The 20,827-nt window shown below is 44.9% G+C and overlaps 1 protein-coding gene and 4 non-coding genes across 7 annotated transcripts; 3 read left to right on the plus strand and 2 right to left on the minus strand.

Moving 5' to 3' along the window:
• Window positions 1-2,469: 2,469 nt before the first annotated feature.
• Window positions 2,470-2,551, minus strand: trnal-uag (transfer RNA leucine (anticodon UAG)). Its single transcript has one exon. It is a non-coding gene; the product is annotated as a tRNA-Leu (tRNA).
• Window positions 2,552-2,673: 122 nt separating this feature from the next.
• trnad-guc (transfer RNA aspartic acid (anticodon GUC)) lies at window positions 2,674-2,745 on the plus strand. The gene has a single exon. It is a non-coding gene; the product is annotated as a tRNA-Asp (tRNA).
• Window positions 2,746-2,922: 177 nt separating this feature from the next.
• Window positions 2,923-9,937, plus strand: LOC133544310 (uncharacterized). Of its 3 annotated transcripts, XM_061889514.1 has the most exons (15): window positions 2,923-3,020; window positions 4,373-4,670; window positions 4,787-4,931; window positions 5,002-5,228; window positions 5,307-5,419; window positions 5,500-5,942; window positions 6,024-6,348; window positions 6,551-6,778; window positions 6,853-7,396; window positions 7,480-7,692; window positions 7,773-7,940; window positions 8,080-8,328; window positions 8,421-8,672; window positions 8,763-9,356; window positions 9,447-9,937. In XM_061889514.1, the coding sequence occupies exons 2-12, from the start codon at window positions 4,661-4,663 to the stop codon at window positions 8,085-8,087; spliced, it is 2,424 nt and encodes an 807-aa protein (XP_061745498.1). In that variant the 5' UTR covers window positions 2,923-3,020; window positions 4,373-4,660; the 3' UTR covers window positions 8,088-8,328; window positions 8,421-8,672; window positions 8,763-9,356; window positions 9,447-9,937. The 3 variants fall into 3 exon arrangements, with proteins under 3 accessions (XP_061745498.1, XP_061745496.1, XP_061745497.1); XM_061889512.1 differs by having other exon boundaries at window positions 7,773-8,328; XM_061889513.1 differs by lacking the exons at window positions 2,923-3,020; window positions 4,373-4,670 and having other exon boundaries at window positions 4,683-4,931; window positions 7,773-8,328.
• A 1,115-nt stretch (window positions 9,938-11,052) lies between these two features.
• On the plus strand, window positions 11,053-11,124 carry trnad-guc (transfer RNA aspartic acid (anticodon GUC)). Its single transcript has one exon. It is a non-coding gene; the product is annotated as a tRNA-Asp (tRNA).
• A 1,708-nt stretch (window positions 11,125-12,832) lies between these two features.
• On the minus strand, window positions 12,833-12,914 carry trnal-uag (transfer RNA leucine (anticodon UAG)). Its single transcript has one exon. It is a non-coding gene; the product is annotated as a tRNA-Leu (tRNA).
• Between the last annotated feature and the right edge of the window lie 7,913 nt (window positions 12,915-20,827).

The following is a 20,827-nucleotide window of genomic DNA, read 5'->3' on the forward strand; positions in this document are numbered from 1 at the left end:
AAGCCTAAAGACTGATCGCACAGTTCCTGTCTTCAAAATAAAAGCGCCGCTCCATCGAGCATGCGCTAACAAAATAAGAGTCTCCGAAAGCCAGCGCAAACAAGCGAGCAAATGAGTGTTTTTTTTTCTTTTCTTGTTGTTGTTCTTTGTTTTATGTGAAGATTATGTGAGTTTGCCGCCAATGTATTTCTTGTAAAGTGTATAAAAACGAATATGGAAGCTGGACAAATAAGATGCCAAAAACAAACGACTTTCATGTGGTGTTAGACAGAAAAGAGGAACTTTTTTTCTCCTCCATTTGAAAATGTGGACATTATCAGCACTATACTGTCTGATTCCAATCAATGCAAGTCATCAGAATCAGGTAATACACCAACTTATTTTCTTGTCTTCATGAAAGATAGGAATCTATATGTTAAACATGCATGTATATTCATTAAAACACCTTTAACATTTAAACAAAAACGGCAAAATAAAAAACTATACATTATATACTGTGAATATATATATATATATATATATATATATATATATATATATATATATATATATATATATATATATATATATATATATATTATATGTGTGTGTATGTATATATGAGGTAGATCACCTCAACTTGGTCATTTATTAAGTAATTGATTAACGTTAAAACTTATTGGGGTGTTACCATTTAGTGGTCAATTGTAGGGAATATGTACTGTACTGTGCAATCTACTAATACAAGTTTTAATCAATCAATCAATCAATCAATGAATGCCTACATAGCCTATTGTGCTGTTAAGTTATTGTGGCTCAATCTGCCTTATTTCTTTTATTTTAATGTATTATTATTTAATATATATTATTGTTTTAGTTGCTTAAGAGATATTCCTGACTCTGAGTTTGTTCATTGCTATTTTTATGTTTTTGTGCATTACTTGTTGCCGTAATTATTAAACGAACAGGTTACTCATCAGTTACTCAGTACTTGAGTAGTTTTTTCACAACATACTTTTTACTTTTACTCAAGTAAATATTTGGGTGACTAATCCTTACTTTTACTTGAGTAATACATCTCTAAAGTAACAGTACTCTTACTTGAGTACAATTTCTGGCTACTCTACCCACCTCTGGTTAATATATTGTTCAACCTTGAGCAGTGACCACGGTATCCCTCTGAAAATTGTGACGCGTGGACCTGGATATACTGCACGGTCCTACAGATATGGTAGTACTTTACTACCGTTTGTTGCATTCCTCGAAATCAGGATGCATGAAAAGTTTTCAAAAACAGTGTCTTTACCTCGACTGTTGGAAGTCCAGTTCTGCGGAAGAAACAAACGCCTCTACTTTGGGGTGCCTTAGTACTATTTGACAAGCACAAATTATTTTCGTCTCAGAAAACAAGCAAGTTTCTCACCAGGAAATTATAAGCGATGGTATTTCAATCCACGCCTCCATAAAGCCGGGACTGTTAATACAGTTAGCAGAGTGGCGCAGCGGAAGCGTGCTGGGCCCATAACCCAGAGGTCGATAGATCGAAACTATCCTCTGCTATCTTGCGTGTTTTATGTGAAAGATATTTGTCCGGTCCCACTTACACTCTTCGGTTTCACTACATGTTAAGAACACCCATTGTTCAGACTTCCACGCTGAAGAACAGCCTAACAAATTTCCGGTTACCTTCTTACAAAATGTCAATGTTAATGATTTGCATCCAATGAGCATAAATATGAGAATTGTGGACATAAATCACAAATTGACTGCTCCCATACTGGTTAGACAGTGCTTCCCTGAACCGGAATCAAACCTGGGTTACGGCGGTGAGTGCGCCGAATCATAGCCACTAGACCACCAAGGAGCTGACAACATTCCTAGACACTTGCCTCCTGGCTGCTTTTTTCACGGATGCATAAGCACCATGTCAGTTGTACAAAGTCTGAAATGTGGTTTGCACTGGTCATAGGTTGAAGTCTTTGAGCGGGAACTCTTGTGTCTTAAGAAACTGCTGCAGGAATATGGACGTGGAAAAAGTATACAACTCTAACAAGAGCAAACCGACGTTCATTCCTCATGTCCTTTTAATGATTCCTTGGTGTAGTCGGTGTTGAGGGTGAGTTTGGAGTTTGCACACAATGTCACCAGACAGGCCATCTCCCTCATGCAAGTCACTCCGTGCCGACCAGCGATACATGCTATCACTGTGGTGTGATCCGAATACAGGAATCAATACAACTGGCCTGAGTGTGTAAGGTAGGGGCGCAGATCTTCAAACGACAGGTTGACAAAAACATACATGTCCACCTTTTAGCCATCTTCACCCCTGCCCTGGTTGATTTCTTTTTGATCACATTTCTAGCGTAAAGAACTCCAAAGCTAATGTTTTGGCCTGATTTCCACAAGTTTTCCAAAGCATTCCAAATGAGGACCAAGCTTGGTCTTACTGCTTTAGTCAGGAAAGATACAAGTGTGTTACAGGGATAGAAATGGCAATGGTGGGATTTGAACCCACGCCTCCTGAGAGACTGGAGCCTAAGTCCAGCACCTTAGACCACTCGGCCACACTACCGTCATACTTAAGGTTTAGAGTATCAATTTATCTGCATTATGACATGGCACCGCTGTGGTTGTGGCGTGGCAGGGATACGCCTCGATCGTTGGTTGTTCTTTAGACAACGCTGGACAGTGCAGTCCTCGTTAGTATAGTGGACAGTATCTCCGCCTGTCACGCGGAAGACCAGGGTTCGATTCCCTGACGGGGAGATTGTTTTGGTTCCTCTTATTTTCATTAGTTAACATATTGTTCAAGCTCGCCTCGCGGAGATGAATGGTCTCTGTTCCATTTTCTAAATTTGAGCCATCTGATTGGCTTTCACTGAGCCAAGTGGGAAAAGCTTAGAAACGCAGTGATTGGTCCCGTCCCTCTAGACTCCGCCCCATAAAGAAGGGTGGAATCCGCCCTTAGAGGTGCGCGTCTGTTTCACCTCTTCACTTCGATAGGAATATACGCGGCTCTTCAAATTCAGACAAAGACGACGGTAAGTTTTTACTTTAAAATGTGAACGTTCAGTGTGTGAAAGTATTGGGCTTTTTACATTAATAGCGTTAACGTTGTGGTGTGCGTTCTAACACTTTTAACATGAGGAGGAGAAGAGGGGGTGGTGCAAACGGACAGGTAATCGACACATTTAAACAATTACCGCAAATAAAACATGTTTTAATCGTGTGTGTGTGTGTGTATGTTTTAACTTTGTAAAGTTACTGTTGTGGTGTAACTTTTTAGCAATGGGAAGGGAGACATCAAGCAGCTTGTTGGGAGTGTGTTGTATGCAATTTAATACATTTAAACAACACCAACAACAAACAAACGAAAAAAAACACGTTTAATTGTGTGTGTGTGTGTGTGTGTGTGTGTGTGTGTGTGTGTGTGTGTGTGTAACTAAACAAACGTGTTAAATGTAACAGACGTGTTATTTGTGATTAAATCGGCGCAGGAACAGTATGACTTTGTTTGTTTGTTTGGAGAACAAAAGAAATCCTAAGCTAAAATGGCCGCCATCCCCATCAAACTTTTTTTTTTCCCTAATATACTACTACTACTACTACTACTACTGTTGTTGTTGTTGTTGCTAGTAGTACTGCTACTGTATGACTGCTACTGTACTACTACAATAACAAATACTACTACTACTACTACTACTACTACAAGTACTGCTTCTACTACATGTACTACTACAAAAAATACAATTGCTAGCACTGCTGCAAGTGCTGCTACTACTACTACTACTACTACTACTACTACTACTACTACTACAACAACAACAATACAATTACTACTACTACTACTACTACTACTATTGTTGTACTGCTACTATACTACAAGTAGTACTTCTACTACAATAACAAATACTACTACAAGTACTACTACTACTACTACTACAACAACAAATACAATTACTACTACTACTACTACTACTACTATTGTTGTACTGCTACTATACTACAAGTAATACTACTACAATAACAAATACTACTACTACAAGTACTGCTGCTACTACTACTACTGTTGTACTGCTGCTATACTACTAAAAGTAATACCAGTACTACTACAATAACATTACTACTACTACTACAGTACTGCTACTAGTAAAACAAATACAATTACTACTAATACTACTACCAATGTTGTTTACTACTAATACTACTGCTACTACTAATACTACTGCTACTACATATACAGCTGCTGCTACTACTATTACTACTACTACTAAATGTTTACTTCTAGTACTAATACTACTGTTGCTACATATACAGGTACTACTGCTGTTGTTGTTGTCAATAATTAAAGTGTTTATCAACATGTATGTGACTTTATGCTTTGTTTTGGCAGACAATTGCTTCCTTGGACAACACAAGATGGATTTTCGCCCACTGTTTGTGTTTCATGGCTTCGCCACTGAGCTAACCCTGGAGCGTACGGCGGAGGTGGCCAAGGTGGCGAAGGAAGCTAAGTCCTCGGTGGCCTGCGCGGTGCAGAAAGGGGAGGAGGTGAAAGAGGAAGGCCGGGCACGCATCCGCCAGTCTGGAGGAGACCCCGGATGCCCCAAGCTGGTGCTCAGTGAGAGCAAGCTCCAGTTTGGGCAGTACCGGGGTCAAACCTTCAAGTGGCTGCTGGGGAATGACGTGGGGTACGCCTGTAGCATCGTGGTGTTGCACCAAAAGGAGCGTGACAGCGGAGACACTTCCCGGTCACCTCTCGCGGTCAACAAAACCGCACTGGCGTCTTACGCACAGCTCTTTCCAGACATGGTCGCCGCCCTTCGCTCTCAGGCCGTGCGCATGGGGGAGATGCCCTTCAGGGAGCTGGATGGCAGAGCAGTGGGTTTTGGGGCTCATGCCAAAAGGACATACTCCGCACTGTATGAATCCCCCAACGGCGATGATCAATCGTAAGTTTGATTTGATTGATAGTGGAATACCTTCCATTGCACCTGTAACATATGTGTTGTGTCTATGCAGCTACTTGCAATGGCTACGAGGCAAGCAAACCAAACCGGGTTCCACCATGTATGCCTTCCAGCGTTACGTGTTGAAGCGTGACAAGAATGCACAAACGCAGACCGCCGCGGCCGGACGTGACGCCTCAGGTAAATGCTCTTCCCAGGTTTGTATGACTTTGTTTACAGGTGAAGAGGAGCCCACTGATGCAATGCTCGTTGAAGCGGCCATGGAGGTGGAATCTCAGCGTGAATTTTCATCATTGTTCTTTCTCCAAGATATACGCTAATCTGAACTGAAGTGAGCTGGCTGAAATGTGCCGACAGCTTCTACTACCTCGCAGACAATGAGGACGCCGCTGGAAGCAGGCCCTTCCCGCCTTACCGCTCCTATCGCCGGACATGATGCTGCTGCGTCGCCCCTGACTTCAGGTGCCGAGGTACGAGCGCATTGCGAACGCGCCGTGACGGTAGCGGTTGTTCCAGCCAACGTGTTTATTTGGTGTCCTTTTTGTCACAGTTGCTGCCCAAGTCCTGGCGACAGACGCTGCCGGAAGAACAGCACGACTGGGTGGGCCGTGCGCTTTTTTTCCGAGGTCCCAAGGGGAAAGCGGTTCTCAAGTCTGGGCTGCAACTGTGGTGGCAACCTCCTAAGAAATTGCCGTATTACACGCAGCCCCCTGCTTCGTCCGCCGTCTTTTTCCTCTCGCGCTTTTTCCTGTGGTGCCCGTACAAGCTTTGGGGCTGCAAACTGGAGTGCCCAAAATGCAAGCACAAGCTGACGGGTTTTGGACTGTACAAGACCCTGAGAAAGGTCTTGGACTTAAGTGACTGGTACTACATGGCCACAGAGTATCTGGAGTGCCACGCGTGCCACAAGAAGTATGCCGCTTGGGCCAGCAACATCATCGGGCAGCTGAGCACGGCAAAACAGGCAGAGTTCCCGGCGATCCTCACCTACAGGTGAGTCATTTAAAGAGGCGAGGATGTGTGATGCATTAGTCTGGAATCTGTGTGACCGTATGTTCCTATCCCGTTTAACAGGTTATCTTGTGACAAGAAGGTCATACGGCAAATGCAGGCTCGCACGCTGGGTAACAGTGCCACTCGGCTTCTCTCCTACTTGGTAGAGGAGCACTCACGAGAGTGGCAGACTCGGGCACTCGGCTACCTGGAGGTGATGGCTCGCTTTCGCTCCGTCAGCTCCTTCCCGCTGCCGAGGGCCTGTATCCCGCCCATGCGCCCGCTGCCTAGCGTTTCCTCGCTGCTGTCGGTGTACGTGAGGGAGGTTCTTCCTCTCATGGAGCACCCGAAGGCCAGGATTACGTCTACTTTCGGAAGTATCCTGAAAATGGACTCCACCAAGAAGGTACGTCCGAGAATTGATTGATTGATACTTTTATTAGTAGATTGCACAGTTCAGTACATATTCCGTTCAATTGACCACTAAATGGTAACACCCGGATAAGTTTTTTAACTTGTTTAAGTTGGGGTCCACGTTAATCAATTCATCGTAGAAATGGCACCAACTACGATCACATCAAGTGCCTTACGTCTTTTGTGTTTCCTAGATGACCAAGAAGCTGGCAGGTGAAGCCGCGGGAACGGCTGCCTGGGTCACCAACGTCGGCAACGAGCTGGGCCAGGTGCTAATGTCGGTGCTGACGGCGGCAGAGGGGGGCGGTCTGCTGGCCATGGCCCAGGGACTCATGCGCCGCTACCGAGAGGCCGGGCGAGACCCTCCTCACGTGCTCTACGTGGACCGTGACTGCTGCTGCTCCGCCGCCGGACAGCCTAAGGTGAGGTTTTGATCTGTTGTGTGGTAGTCTTCAAATTATGGCCTGTCGGGCATAACGCGGGTCTGTGTCATTAGGTGGCGGCTACGTTCGGCGAGTGGGACAGGCTGGTGGTGCGCCTGGACGCGTGGCACCTCATGCGCCGCTTTGCCAGGGGCGTTTCCACAGAGACCCACACGCTGTATGGCAAATTCATGAACAGACTCTCGTTTGCCATGTTTGAGTGGGACGAAGGGGACATGAGCCGCCTGCGCGAGGCTAAGCGGGCGGAGCGGGGCGGGAACGCCCACGTCGAGCCGTCGCGCAAGGAGCTGCACCGTCACTGCCGCCGGCGCACCAGAGGAGTGGAGGAGACCACGCGTCTTGTCCAGGAGGTGCTGGATCACCTGTGGGATGCCAAAGACACCTTGGGCGTCAAGCTTTTTGACCAAGGCAGGATGAAGGAGATTTGGAGCACTCAGCGACGCCACTTGGGCTGCATCCAGGACCCGCCTGGCGTGGCGCTTTATACAAGAACTTCCACAGTGACCAGAGGAGGGGTGGCTCTTCCCGTCTTCCGCTGTGCAAGGGGCTCCACTTCTCTGGAGAGCTTCCACCTGCACTTGTCCCGTTTCATTCCAGGTAAACGACTGTTTTTGATAAGCCATTTGGGCCACTTTTGCAGACGTACGTGTCTAACACCTTTCTTCTTTACGATGCCACAGGTACGTCGGCCAACGCGCTCCATTTCCAGGTTTACCTTCTGGAGGGTCTGTGTAGGTGGAACGAGGGCCGAGGAAGAGCGGCGGTGAAAGGGACCGATGATGTCACGGTGCAGTGTTACGACGCCGGCCTGCAAGACGCGCTCGCGCAGCTGACACAAGAGCTCATGGGTCTCACGCTGGTTGACAATTACACCCCGGCGAGCAAGTACACAGGTAGCGGGGGGGAGCTTTGCTGCTGCTGCGGTGGCCATAAAAGTCCATCCCGGTCTCATTCGATGTCTAATTGTGTCCAGGAGAGGTTATTGGCCTCCAGTATCTGTATGCCCAGACTGGCGTCGTGCTGCAGTCCCACATTGTGGATGATCCGGACCAGCCTGTCTCAGATGACATGGAGGACGAAGACCAACTCGAGGATGATGAGGGTTACGATGACGAGCCAGTGGGAATCGAGCAGTATACGGGTGACCGCCATTCCTCCATGACTCGGCCTCCCGACGATGAGCCAGCAGAAGAGAAGGAAGAAGAAGAAGTGTCATCTTTCTCCTGACTTACCTGACAATTTTGACTCTGAGTAATATAAAGATCTGTTTTTTGACACAGAATGTTAGGTCCAGACGGGAACGGCGGATACCAGCATGTCTGTCGCTTGGCCACCGCCCTGGTTGCGCTGCGGCGCCAAATGTTTGTGCCGCCTCGGCAGGAGAGGCATATAATAGAACTTTGGCAAAAGCTGACGGACGGAGAAAAAACGCCTCTCAGCCTTCCCCCCCGCCACGCTCCCAAGCTGAACAAGGGACGCTTCCAGGTCTCCAGGCAACACAACTTGGAAGGGGTGGCCAGTGTAAAACGGTATGTACGCAAAATAATTTCACAATTTCATTGTGTCCTTTGCAAGACAATTTATTTTCAACGTGTGTGATGTTGGTGTTCTTTCCATTTAGTTTGTGCATCGGGCGGGGCACCGAGGTTGCGCACTCCCCGGACAGAAGCAGGTTGATGGAGGCCGTCTTCATTCAGCTGTTGAGCCACCACAGCCAAGAGCACTGCATTTCGGGGTTCCGGCAGAGCCGATGGTCACTGATCATGCGGGACTACACGCGCATTCGCGAGAACCTGTCCAGCAACCGGGTCATCAAAGCTGCTGGCTGCAGCATTCGCCTCATGGAGGTCGACCACCGCACGCTCACTCAATGGTAACGCTTGTGTAATAATACTATGTATGCTTCGTAACACAGTGCTGATTATCGGTGGAAATGCTAATACATATATATAAACACACCCAGGTTCAACAAGCGGTGTAAGGACATGGCCACTGCTGCTGTTGTTGCGACGGTGCCAGCACAAAGTGCAGCAGCGACGACGACACAGTCCCTTCCTGCAGCCAGGGAACTGATGGTAGATGTCGCACAACCCCATGACGCGCACAACTTTCAGCACCCAGCTGACACATCTGGCCTGGCTTGCACACGAAGGGGGCCTGTGGTGCCAGAACTCTACCGTGCTGTTGTTGCTGCTGCTGCTGCTCCTCCATCGTCATCATCCTCTGCTGCTCCTCCTCCTCCTCCATCATCCTCTGCTGCTGCTGCTGCTCCTGCTCCTCCATCATTATCGTCCTCTGCGGCTGCTGCTCCTCCTCTTCCCAGGATACCACACTCAACAGCCTGGTATCAGAAAAAGAAGGCACTTAGCCTAGGTGGTATTATGGATGCCGCTCCCAAGCGAACCGAGACATTCAAGTGCAAACTCCGTGGGCAACGAAAGAAGAAAGAATATGGCCACAGTCGCTACAGAAACGAGACCTTTTGCGCACGGTTCGAAGGGGCGTTCGGTGGAGGAGTGGTTGGCTGAGAAGAGGAGCCAGGACACCCAAAAGACAGGTACTAGTGTGTGTTTAGGATTGTTGCCCTCATCCTTTTACCTGCACTACCTCAACTTCTTTACTGATTGTTTCATCTTGTCACCCACAGAGGCAGGCCCAGCACACAAGAGCAACCCAGCCACCTGCTGTTCCTGTGCCCAACCCACAGACCCCTGTGCCCAACCCACAGACCCCTGTGCCCAACCCATACGCCCATTCAATGTTGTTGCTGCGGAAGATTTTACCAAAACCACCTCTGTAACCTTATGACCCTCTGTTTTTTGCATTGTCCCTTTCAAAAATACTTCTGGAATACAATACTTTGTACATGACTTTTGCATTGTATAGTTTTATTGCATCTTGTCTTATATGTTTACTGTAAAAAATACCCTGTATATACTTTCTACATGACTTTTGCATTGTACAGTTTACTTTTATGGTGGTGTGGAAATTGTAATGATTGTTTGCATTGCTTTCTTTAAATGCAGTTATTATACTCAAAAGAAACTACAGTTATTTATATACTAATAAGTTTAAAAACTACACTAATTTATATACTAATAGGCCAATACACATATGTTTATTTAAATATGTCCATAAATCATGAAGTTATCATATAATTACAGTTATTTATATACTAATAAGTCAATATACACATAAATATTTAAATATGTCTATAAAATCGTGAATGAGTTTTGTTTTTGTTTATTGTCTTATATGTTGGCGTGGATTAATCGTGACGAGGCCGGGACGCGAACGCTCGCCGTCACAGGTCGGACTGCTCCGCGCTCCTCGCTACTAGGTGAGCTATACCGCCGTGCGGTGGCCGCGGCCTCCCTGGAGGCGACACACCGAGCACATGGCTAATTTGCATGCGAGGGCGGGTACGAGTCCGGCGTCGCGCGTGCGTCTCCGCGAAAACCGACGCGGTGGGAAGATCGCGGGTGATGCGGCACAGGGGAAAGTGCGGCGCGCGGGCCGCACTGCGCCGGAAGCGCAAGCCCGAAGATCCGGCGGGTTTTTTTGCGCAGTGACCAAAGTATTCCTCTCTGAAAATTGTGATGCGTGGACCTGGAGATACTGCACAGTCCTACGGATATGGTAGTACTTTACTACTGTTTGAGCATTCCTCGAAATCAGGATGCATAACAAGTCTTCAAAAAGGAAAAATTGTGTATTAGAGTCAGTGACTCAAATTCAGTATTACGGATTAAGTTGAAACCTAGAATGTATGTAAAAGATTAGAAGGCATTTGAACTTATTTTTGCTGACAAATTTGTCGGCATTTACACTGTCACTCATTTTGTGTTGTATTTGGACTGCTGCACACATCCTCACCCCTGCCCTGGTTGTGTTCTTTTTGATCACATTCCTAGCGTAAAGAACTCCAAAACTAATGTTTTGGCCTGATTTCCACAAGTTTTCCAAATGAGGACCAATCTTGGTGTTACTGATTTGGTCAGGAAAGATACAAGTGTGTTTCAGGAATACAAATGGCAGTGGTGGGATTTGACCCCACGCCTCCTGAGAAACTGGTACTTAAGTCCAGCACCTTAGACCACTCGGCCACACTACCGTCATACATAAGGTTTAGAGAATCAATTTTATCAGCATTATGAGACGGCAAACGTATGACATGGCACCGCTGCGGTTGTGGCGTGGCAGGGATACGCCTGTATCGTTGGTTGTTCTTTACAAAACACTGGACAGCGCAGTCCTTGTTAGTATAGTGGACAGTATCTCCGCCTGTCACGCGGAAGACCAGGGTTCGATTCCCTGACGGGGAAATTTTTTTGGTTCCTCTTATTTTCATTAGTTAACAATAACCTTGAGCTGTGACCACAGTATTCCTCTCTGAAAATTGTGATGCGTGGACCTGGAGATACTGCACAGTCCTACAGATATGGTAGTACTTTACTACCGTTTGAGCATTCCTCGAAATGAGGATGCATAACAAGTTTTCAAAAAGGAAAAATTGTGTATTAGAGTTAGTGACTCAAATTCAGTATTGCGGATTAAGTTGAAACCAAGAATGTATGTAGAAGATTAAAAGGCATGTGAACGTATTTTTGATGACAAATTTGTCGGCATTTAATCTTTTTAAGTCCACGGTACCTCTACTGTTGGAAGTCCAGTTCTTTGGAAGAAACAAACGCCTCTACTTTTGGGTGCCTTAGTAGTAATTGACAAGGACAAATCATTTTTGTCTCAGGAAACAAACAAGTTTCTGACCAGGAAAACATAAGCGATGGTATTTCAATCCACGCCTTAATACAACTAGGACTGCAAATAGAGTTAGCAGAGTGGCGCAGCGGGAGCGTGCTGGACCCATAACCCAGAGGTCGCTATATCGAAACTATCCTCTGCTATCTTGCGTGTTTTATGTGAAAGATTTCCGCTCGGTTCCACTTACAATCTTTGGTTTCACGACATGATAAGAACACCCATATGGTCAGACTTCCACGCTGAAGAACAGTTGAACAAATTCCCGGTTACCTTTTTTGAAAATGTCAATGTTAATGATTTGCATCCAGTGAGCATAAACATGAGAATTGTGGACATAAATCACAATTTCACTGTCCCCAGACTGGGTAGACAGTATTTCCCTGACGGGGAATCGAACCCGGGCCACAGCAATGAGAGCTCTGAATCCTAGCCACTAGACCACCAGGAAGCTGACAATCCACCTAGACACTTTCTTCCTGGCTGCTTTTTTGACGGATGCACGAAGCACCCATACCATGTCAGTTTTACAAAGTCTGAAATGTGGTTTGCAAAGGTCATTGGTTGGAGTCTTTGAGCGAGAAATTTTGTGTCTTAGGGAACTGCTGCAGGAATATGGACGTGGGAAAAGTATATAACTCTAACAAGAGCGAACACAGGTTCTTTTCTCATGTCCTCTATTGACTCCTTGGTGTAGGGTGAGGTTAGAGTTTCCACACAATGTTACCCGAAAGGCTATTTCCCTCTGCAAGTCGCTCCGTGCCGACCAGCGATACATGCTATCACTGTGGTGTGATCCAAATACAGGAACAAATACGACTGGTGTGAGTGTCTAAGGTAGGGGTGCAGATCTTCAAACGACAGGTTGACAAAAATATACATGTCCACCTTTTAGCCATACCAAGTCAATGAAACAAAACTTTCCTTTGCTTTATTGAATAATTGATCCTTCATCCTTAAAACTGTGTGGGAAAAGTCCGACCAAAAGCCAGACCAAAAGCCTTTGTAATCTGCATACGTACAAAATGACATAGGTTGATAGAACGCGGCATATTTACACTGTCACTCATTTTGTGTTGTATTCGGACTGCTGCACACATCCTCACCCCTGCCCTGGTTGCGTTCTTTTTGATCACATTCCTAGCGTAAAGAACTCCAAAACTAATGTTTTGGCCTGATTTCCACAGGTTTTCCAAAGCATTCCAAATGAAGACCAAGCTTGGTCTTACTGCTTTGGTCAGGAAAGATACACGTGCGTTACAGGAATTGAAATGGCAGTGGTGGGATTTGAACCCACGCCTCCTGAGAGACTGGAGCCTAAGTCCAGCGCCTTAGACCCCTCGGCCACACTACCGTCGTATGTGTTGTTTAGATAATCAATATATCGGCATTATGAGAAGGCAAACGTATGACATGGCACCGCTGTGGTTGTGGCGTGGCAGGGATACGCCTGGATCGTTGGTTGTTCTTTAGAAAACGCAGGCCAGTGCAGTCCTCGTTAGTATAGTGGACAGTATCTCCTCCTGTCACGCGGAAGACCAGGGTTCGACTCCCTGACGGGGAGATTTTTTTGGTTCCTCTTATTTACATTTGTAGCTGTTTCTGAGAGTTTTCATACTTTAAATCTGTTTCATAAATAAATAAATATTAATAAATAAGTTAATGATGCAGAGTTATAAAATATTATTAGAAAATGTGTGATTGTAAAATATCCTGAGCAAAATGTAAATGTATTGTGTTAATTGTGTTGCAAAGCGGAACGATTGTTGTGATGTTGCGAGCACACGGACCGTAAACAAGGCAGAACATGCAAGAGGGGTGGGTGTTTGAGCACGTTGTCTTCAGCTCCTCAAAAGATTTGAGTATATTCGATAATTTGTGTAAAACTTCAAGCAAGTGATTATTAGAACCTCTTTTCGTTACTAGCAGCCAACGAGGTACTGTATTTTTTGTAATTAAATTTATTTCCAAGTGTTTATTGATGTAAATTCAAAGACTAATGTACTGTATTGTACTGCATTTGTAAGTTCTCACGGCGTTGGTGTTAGCGTTGGCGTTGGTGTTGGCGTTGGTGTGGAGGCGTGTCGGCGTGGATGGTGTATACAGCGAGAAGGAGTCAATAAACGCCCGTTTTACAAAAAAGAACTTCCCTGTGTTGCCGTGTATCGAAAGGAGCTACAGTGAGAACTCGACCGCCTTCGCGGGTAGAAGAGACACGGGATCATACACGCATGAGAGCAACAGAGATTAACCTGCCTGTCAATCAAGTCGAGTTTCAGGGCGTGCCTAAAGAGCCCCGCCAAAGCCGAGTGGTGGGAGAAGAGGCGTGCTTCTGGAATTCACAAGGACTCAGGTTTATCTCTTTGCAAACAGTGCTTTGTATGAATGTTTAAAATCACTTGCTGACATTGTTTTACTGTATGTGTTTAACTGCAAATTATTACTCAAACCGTAAAATAGGAAGACTTTAAAGGTTTCTAACAGTGCATAATTCAACAGGAAGTGTGTAGTTTCAGTTTATTCCACCAGGTGTCTCAGGCATTTTATGAGTTAAACCAAGATTTGCAAGTGTCTGTTATTACGACAGCAATATGCTATAAGGCATTTTTGAGTTTGACCAAGATTGGTGAATTTCCTGTTAATTAAGCAAAGTCCATTTTAAGCTAACTAAATAGGCCTACTGGTAATTTAATTTCATAAAATATATTAAAAAAAAGGGCCTGCATTTTAATTAATAATTAAAAATAGGCCCAAGTAACTTCTTCTTTATTAATAACTGTTTGCACAAATTTGTAGGAAGCATTCACAACATTAACAAGAGAGAAAACAGTATTCAAGTATAAAAAGTAGTCTACATACTGTAGGTATTTCAAATGATTAGCCTACTACCAAATTAAATTAACCCTTCTTTGCCTAAAACATTGTCAATTGACAAGCCCCATTTTATCTCAATATGTCTGACACAAACTCAAAGATTACAGGACAGCACACAAACTCATTAGCTCAGCCTGAGGTTAATGCCCTAGCTGCAGAAGGAGAAGACACTGTGCGAAGAAGCGGAAGAACTCGAACCTTGACGGAAAAAGGGAAAGGACTTCAAGAAGAAAAATTGAAAGGCATGCATTGCAGATACAAACTTGCATATGAGAAATGGAAGTATTATGCAAAAGTAGCCAAAGAGTTGATGAGTGATGAAATCTCAGAGGAAGAACAAGTCGATGGATCATCAACAAGCAACATGTGCAGATGTAAAGGCAGTATATGAGGAATTCCGTCAAACGCAAGCTCCTGATGCAGATGTGCGACGTAAAGTGGATGCATGTGTATCAATGTCTGAATTCATGATTAAAAGAGCACAACAACTCATTGACTGGGATGCTGCATTGAATGAAGAACAGTGGCCAGATGTCGGCTCCATTCTAAATTCATCATTAAAGTCTCTATACCTTCGTTCGGAACACAACACTCACTTAAGTAACCTTTCGGTCAAAAGAGATGATGCTGTGGCCGAAGCAGCTGCGAGGTTGTGTCAGTGATACAAGATCAAGACAAGGAAGTCACTGAACTTCAAAGACTGGAGGCTGAAGAAAAGCTACGTGCTGCACAATTTGAGGCTGAATCTCTAGCCAGACAACAGGCAATGCAAAATCAGCTCCGAAAGCTTGAGCGCTTAGAGGAAGTCAATAAGTTGAATGCAGCTAAGGCCCGAGTCAAGGTGTACGACGAACTCAGTGACAAATCTGAAGTCATTAGTTTACTACATAACATCAAACAACCCAATAAGACACAAACCCTCAATGCATCAAGTCCTCTATTCATTCCTCAACAAGCTCAAGTGCCAAGTCATAATCCCAGTCATCCCAACATTCAATCAGTCCCACAAGTTCCACCAAATTTGCAGGTGCAAAGTCCTGATTTAGCAACTGCTCTCGCTGAAGCCATGAGTGCCAATCGTCTCCCAACACCTGAACTTACAGTATTCACGGGAGATCCTATAAAATACGACTGGAAATTGTCATTTCAGATACTGATTGACAGAAAGGGCATTCCAAAAAATGAAAAACTCTACTACTTGAGAAAGTATCTAAGTGGTGCTGCAAAGAAGGCTGTTGAAGGACTCTTCCTGATCGGCACAGAGGCAGCATATGACACTGCATGGAAGCTGCTAGAGAAGCGCTTTGGAGACCCTTACGTAATTGGGAAGTCGTTCAGAGATAAGCTGCGTGCGTGGCCAAGAGTAAGCTCCAAAGATGGATGCGAACTGAGAGAACTAGCAGATTTTCTCCAGAGCTGTGAGGCTGCAATACCTCATATATAATTCACTTCACTTCATATAAAGACATTACAGATTCTCAATGACTGCACTGAAAGTCAGAAGATCTTGTCAAAGCTCCCAGACTGGCTTGTGTCCAGATGGAACCGTAAAGCATTGGAAACCAGAGAAGCGAAAGCTGAATATCCTTCTTTCAAAGAGTTGGTGAACTTCTTCTCAAAGGAAGCTGATCTGGCTTGTGACCCCATATCTTCTGTACCAGCACTCAAGATTTTACAGAATGAGAAACCAAGACAGACAAGAACTGAAACCATAAAGGCAAAAACGTTGTCAACAAATACAACACAGAACACTGTCTCTTGTGTCTTCTGCAAGAAGTTTGGACACCAGCTGGAGAAGTGTGGAAAGTTTTGCTGAAAAGACAATCCCGGATTGCATCAAGTTTGTACAAGAAGAGAAACTTTGCTTTGGCTGTCTAAAGACCGGTCATCACTCTAGAAGCTGTGAGGACAAAAGTAAGTGCGATACCTGTCGAAAAAGACATCCAACATGCTTGCATGATGACAACTTTCAGAAAGGTTCTTCATCAAACAAAGTGGAGAGTGATTCAAATAAAGCACGAGGAACAGAGCAAATCCCTGCAACTGCAACAGCAACTACCAATAGAGTTGCCCAAGGCAATCAAGGCTCACATACATCCTCAATAGTACCAGTCTGGATCTCTTCCACAAAACAGCCTGAGCATGAGATCTTAACATATGCGTTGCTGGATACGCAGAGTGACACAACATTCATCCTGGACCAAGTTGCTCAAAGGCTCAACACAAGGAAGGAGAATGTCTGTCTACGGCTTTCCACAATGTCATCAGTCTCTAAAGTCATACCCTGTCAAAAATTGTCTAACCTGCAAGTGATACGACTTAGAAAAAGTGATCTCCCTATCAACTCTCTTCTCACGTGAGTTCATTCCTGCTGAGAAGTCGCACATTCCAACCACAGAGACAGCTCAAAAATGGCCTCATCTTGAACCATTGCTCCACAAGATTCCTCCACCAATAGGCTATAACTCCCATAAAGCTCTTATTCCCAGAGAAATTATATGCGGAGAAGAAGGCCATCCATATGGTCAGCGAACCGACCTTGGATGGAGCATTGTTGGCTGTTCCAAGCCAGCACCTGAGTTTGAAGACACAATTGGTGTGAGCCATAGGGTCATTGTACGACAAGTGACTCCTGCCGCACAACCTCTAAGTCGACTTAAAGATGAAGTGCACTTTTTTTGCAGAAATCAGGTCAGAGCTAAGTTTTTCAGAAATCATTAAGATGCTCGAAATGGATTTCACAGACCACTCAACAGACAACAATCCAGTCTCTCAAGAAGAACTTCTCTTCATGTCACGAGTGAAAGAGGGGATAAGACAGAAAGAAGATGGACACTATGAGCTACCACTACCATTCAAGAAAGACAAACCCAGTCTTCCAAATAACGAAAGATGTGCAGCTAACAGATTAGCAGCACTGGAGAGAAGACTAAGAAATAATGAGCATTACTACAAAGATTATGTCGATTTCATGAATGACATCATCACTAGTGGAGATGCTGTCAAGGTCCCACAGTCTGAACTCCACAAGCAACCAGCATGGTATATTCCGCACCACGGAGTCTACCACCCCCACAAACCAGGGAAGATACATGTAGTCTTTGACTGTTCTGCACGTTTTCAAGACTCATCGCTCAATGATCACCTCTTAACTGGACCAGACCTGACGAACACCTTGGTTGGTGTGCTGGTCCGATTCAGGAAGGGCCCAATTGCCATAATGTGTGACATTGAGAAGATGTTTCACCAATTTCACGTCGCAAAGGAACACCAGGACTACTTGAGGTTCCTCTGGTGGGACGAAGGAGATATAAACTCTAAACCCTTGGTATATGGGATGCGTGTGCGCTTGTTTGGGCAGCTTCGTCACCTGGCTGCTCCAACTTTGCTCTCAAAAACCTCGCGGCACAAGGCCGTGGACGCTACACTGAAGAGCCAATAAAGTTCATCCAAAGAAGCTTTTATGTTGACGATGGCTTAACGACCGTTTGCACACAGAGGCAATCAGCCTGATAGAAGAGTCAAGAGCCCTATGCAAAACGGGAAACCTGAGACTACACAAGTTTGTGTCTAACAGTAAGGATGTCGTCAACTCAGTGCCACCAAAGGAATGCACCCAAATCAAAGATCAAGACATTGCACTAGGAGAACACATCGAACGAGCCCTCGGTGGCCAGTGGTGTGTTGAATCAGACAAATTTCAATTCAGAATTATTGTTAAGGACAAACCATTTACTAGAAGAGGAGTGCTCTCAACTATTGCCTCTGTCTTCGACCCACTTGGCTTTGTGGCGCCATTCATACTGCTTGGTAAGCAGATTCTCCAGACACTGTGCAGCGAAAAGGTAACCTGGGACAAAGCTCTTCCAGAACACGTCTGCCCACGCTGGGAGTCATAGCTGAGCGACTTACCTGAATTGGCATCCCTGAGAATCCAAAGAAGCTACTTACCTGACGAGTTGGGAAAGACCTCACAATACGAACTGCACAACTTTTCAGACGCAAGTTGCATTGGCTATGGTGCCTGCTCATACAACCGGCTCATAAGTGAAACTGGGCAGGTCAGCTGTTCACTCGTCATGGGAAAGGCAAGGGTTGCCCCCACAAAACTGACCACAATCCCAAGACTCGAGCTATCATCTGCAGTAACATAGTGGAAGTCAAGTAGGGACAGACCAAACTACAAACCTTGAAGACAGACGTGAAGCAGAGTTCTTCATCATCAAGCTCACACAAGAGGAAGCCTTTGCTGATGACATAAAGAAACTCAAATGCAATGGAGGTGAAAAACTTGTCAAACGCAACAAGCTCTACCGGCTCAATGCTTACCTTGATGCAAACAAGATACTCAGGGTGGGAGGATGGTTGTCGCAGTCAGCCCTTCATCATGACTTGAAGCACCCTGCAACATTGCCAAGGAAATCACATGTGTCAGACCTAATTGTGAAATATCACCATGAGCGGGTACACCACCAAGGAAGAGGGATGACAATGAATGAGATACGCCCAAATGGAATATGGATTCTTGGATGCGGAAGTATTGTGTCCTCACACAATTACAAGTGCGTCCCATGCAGAAGGTACAGGACAACCACAGATGTTCAACAAATGGCAGATATCCCAAAGGAAAGAACTCTGACAAGCCCTCTATTTACCTACTGCGGGCTCGACTGTTTTGGTCCATTTCTTGTAAAGGAAGGAAGAAAAGAACTTAAAAGATATGGATTGATCTTCACCTGCTTATGCTCTAGAGCAGTGCATATAGAAACCCTAGACGACATGACCACCGATGCGTTCATAAACGCTCTCAGAACATTCACCGCGATCAGAGGCCCTGTACGACAACTGAGGTGTGATCAGTGAACAAATTTTATGGGCGCTAGAAGAGAATTTGCAGAGCTACTCAAAGACATAGATCAAGAGCGCCAAAGAGCAATTGGTTGTGAGTTCTTTGTGAACATCCCATCAGCAAGTCATATGGGTGGAGTCTGGGGTCGTCAAATTCGGACGATTAGAAGGATTCTGACGACCATGCTTGACAAGTGGGCTTACAGACTCGACACCACAAGCTTGAAGACGCTCATGTACGAAACAATGGTCATTATCAACAGCCGACCTTTGAGTGTTGAGAATCTTCATGACCCAACAGCTCCAGAACCTCTTACACCAAACCATATTCTCACCATGAAATCTGCAGTAATACTGCCACCACCAGGCCAGTTCTGTAAGGAGGATTTGTATCTGCACAACAGATGGAGAAAAGTGCAGTTCTTGGCGAATTAATTCTGGCAAAGATGGAAGCGAGAATATCTGTTGAACCAACAACAGCGACAGAAATGGCACAGCCCCACAAGGAACTCACAAGTGAATGACATTGTGATTTTAAAGTGTACCCCAGAAATGAATGGAGGCTCGCAAGAGTAGTCGAAGCTCAGCCTGGAAGAGATGGCATGGTGCGCAAGCTGAAACTGGTGCTCAGTGAGACTACTGTTGACAAGGGCAAACCTCACTCACGACTGATTAATCTAGAAAGACCTATTCATAAAATAGTAACATTAGTAGAAGCCAATTAAGACGCACACACATATAGATGCTTGAAACTGGTTTTGATAAAGAGGGAAAATCCCACATTTCAGGGCAATGAGTGATTTGGTGGGAGTGTAGCTGTCTCTGAGAGTTTTCAGACTTTAAATATGTTTCATAAAAAAATAAATATTAATAAATAAGGTAATGATGCAGAGTTATAAAATATTATTAGAAAATGTGTGATCGTAAAATCTCCTGAGCAAAATGTGTTAATTGTGTTGCAAAGCAGAACAATTGTTGTGATGTTGCGACCACACGGAGCGTAAACAAGGCAGAACATGCAAGAGGGTAGGGTGTTTGAGCACGTTGTCTTCAGCTCCTCAAAAGATTTAAGTGTATTCGTTGATTCGTGTAAAACTTCAACAAGTGATTATTAGAACCTCTTTTTGTTACAAGCAGCTCAAATGTAATTTATTTCCAAGTGTTTATTGATGTAAATTCAAAGTATGTTAACTGTATTGTACTGCATTTGTAAGTTCTCACCGCGTTGGTGTTGGCATTGATGTTGGCGATGGTGTTGGCGTTGGCGTGGAGGCATGTCGGCATGGATGGTGTATGCAGCAAGAAGAAGTCAATAAACGCCCGTTTTAAAAAAAAGAACTTCCCTGTGTTGCCATGTATCGAAAAGAGCTACGAACTCCAAAGCTAATGTTTTGGCCTGATTTCCAAAAGTTTTCCAAAGCATCCCAAATGAGGACCAAGATTGGTCTTACTGCTTTGGTCAGGAAAGATACAAGTGTGTTACAAGAATAGGAAGGGCAGTGGTGGGACATGAACCCACGCCTCATGAGAGACTGGAGACTAAAT

The sequence above is a fragment of the Nerophis ophidion genome, linkage group LG27 (assembly GCF_033978795.1).
Source record: "Nerophis ophidion isolate RoL-2023_Sa linkage group LG27, RoL_Noph_v1.0, whole genome shotgun sequence".
In the NCBI taxonomy this organism is placed as follows: Eukaryota; Metazoa; Chordata; class Actinopteri; order Syngnathiformes; family Syngnathidae; genus Nerophis; species Nerophis ophidion.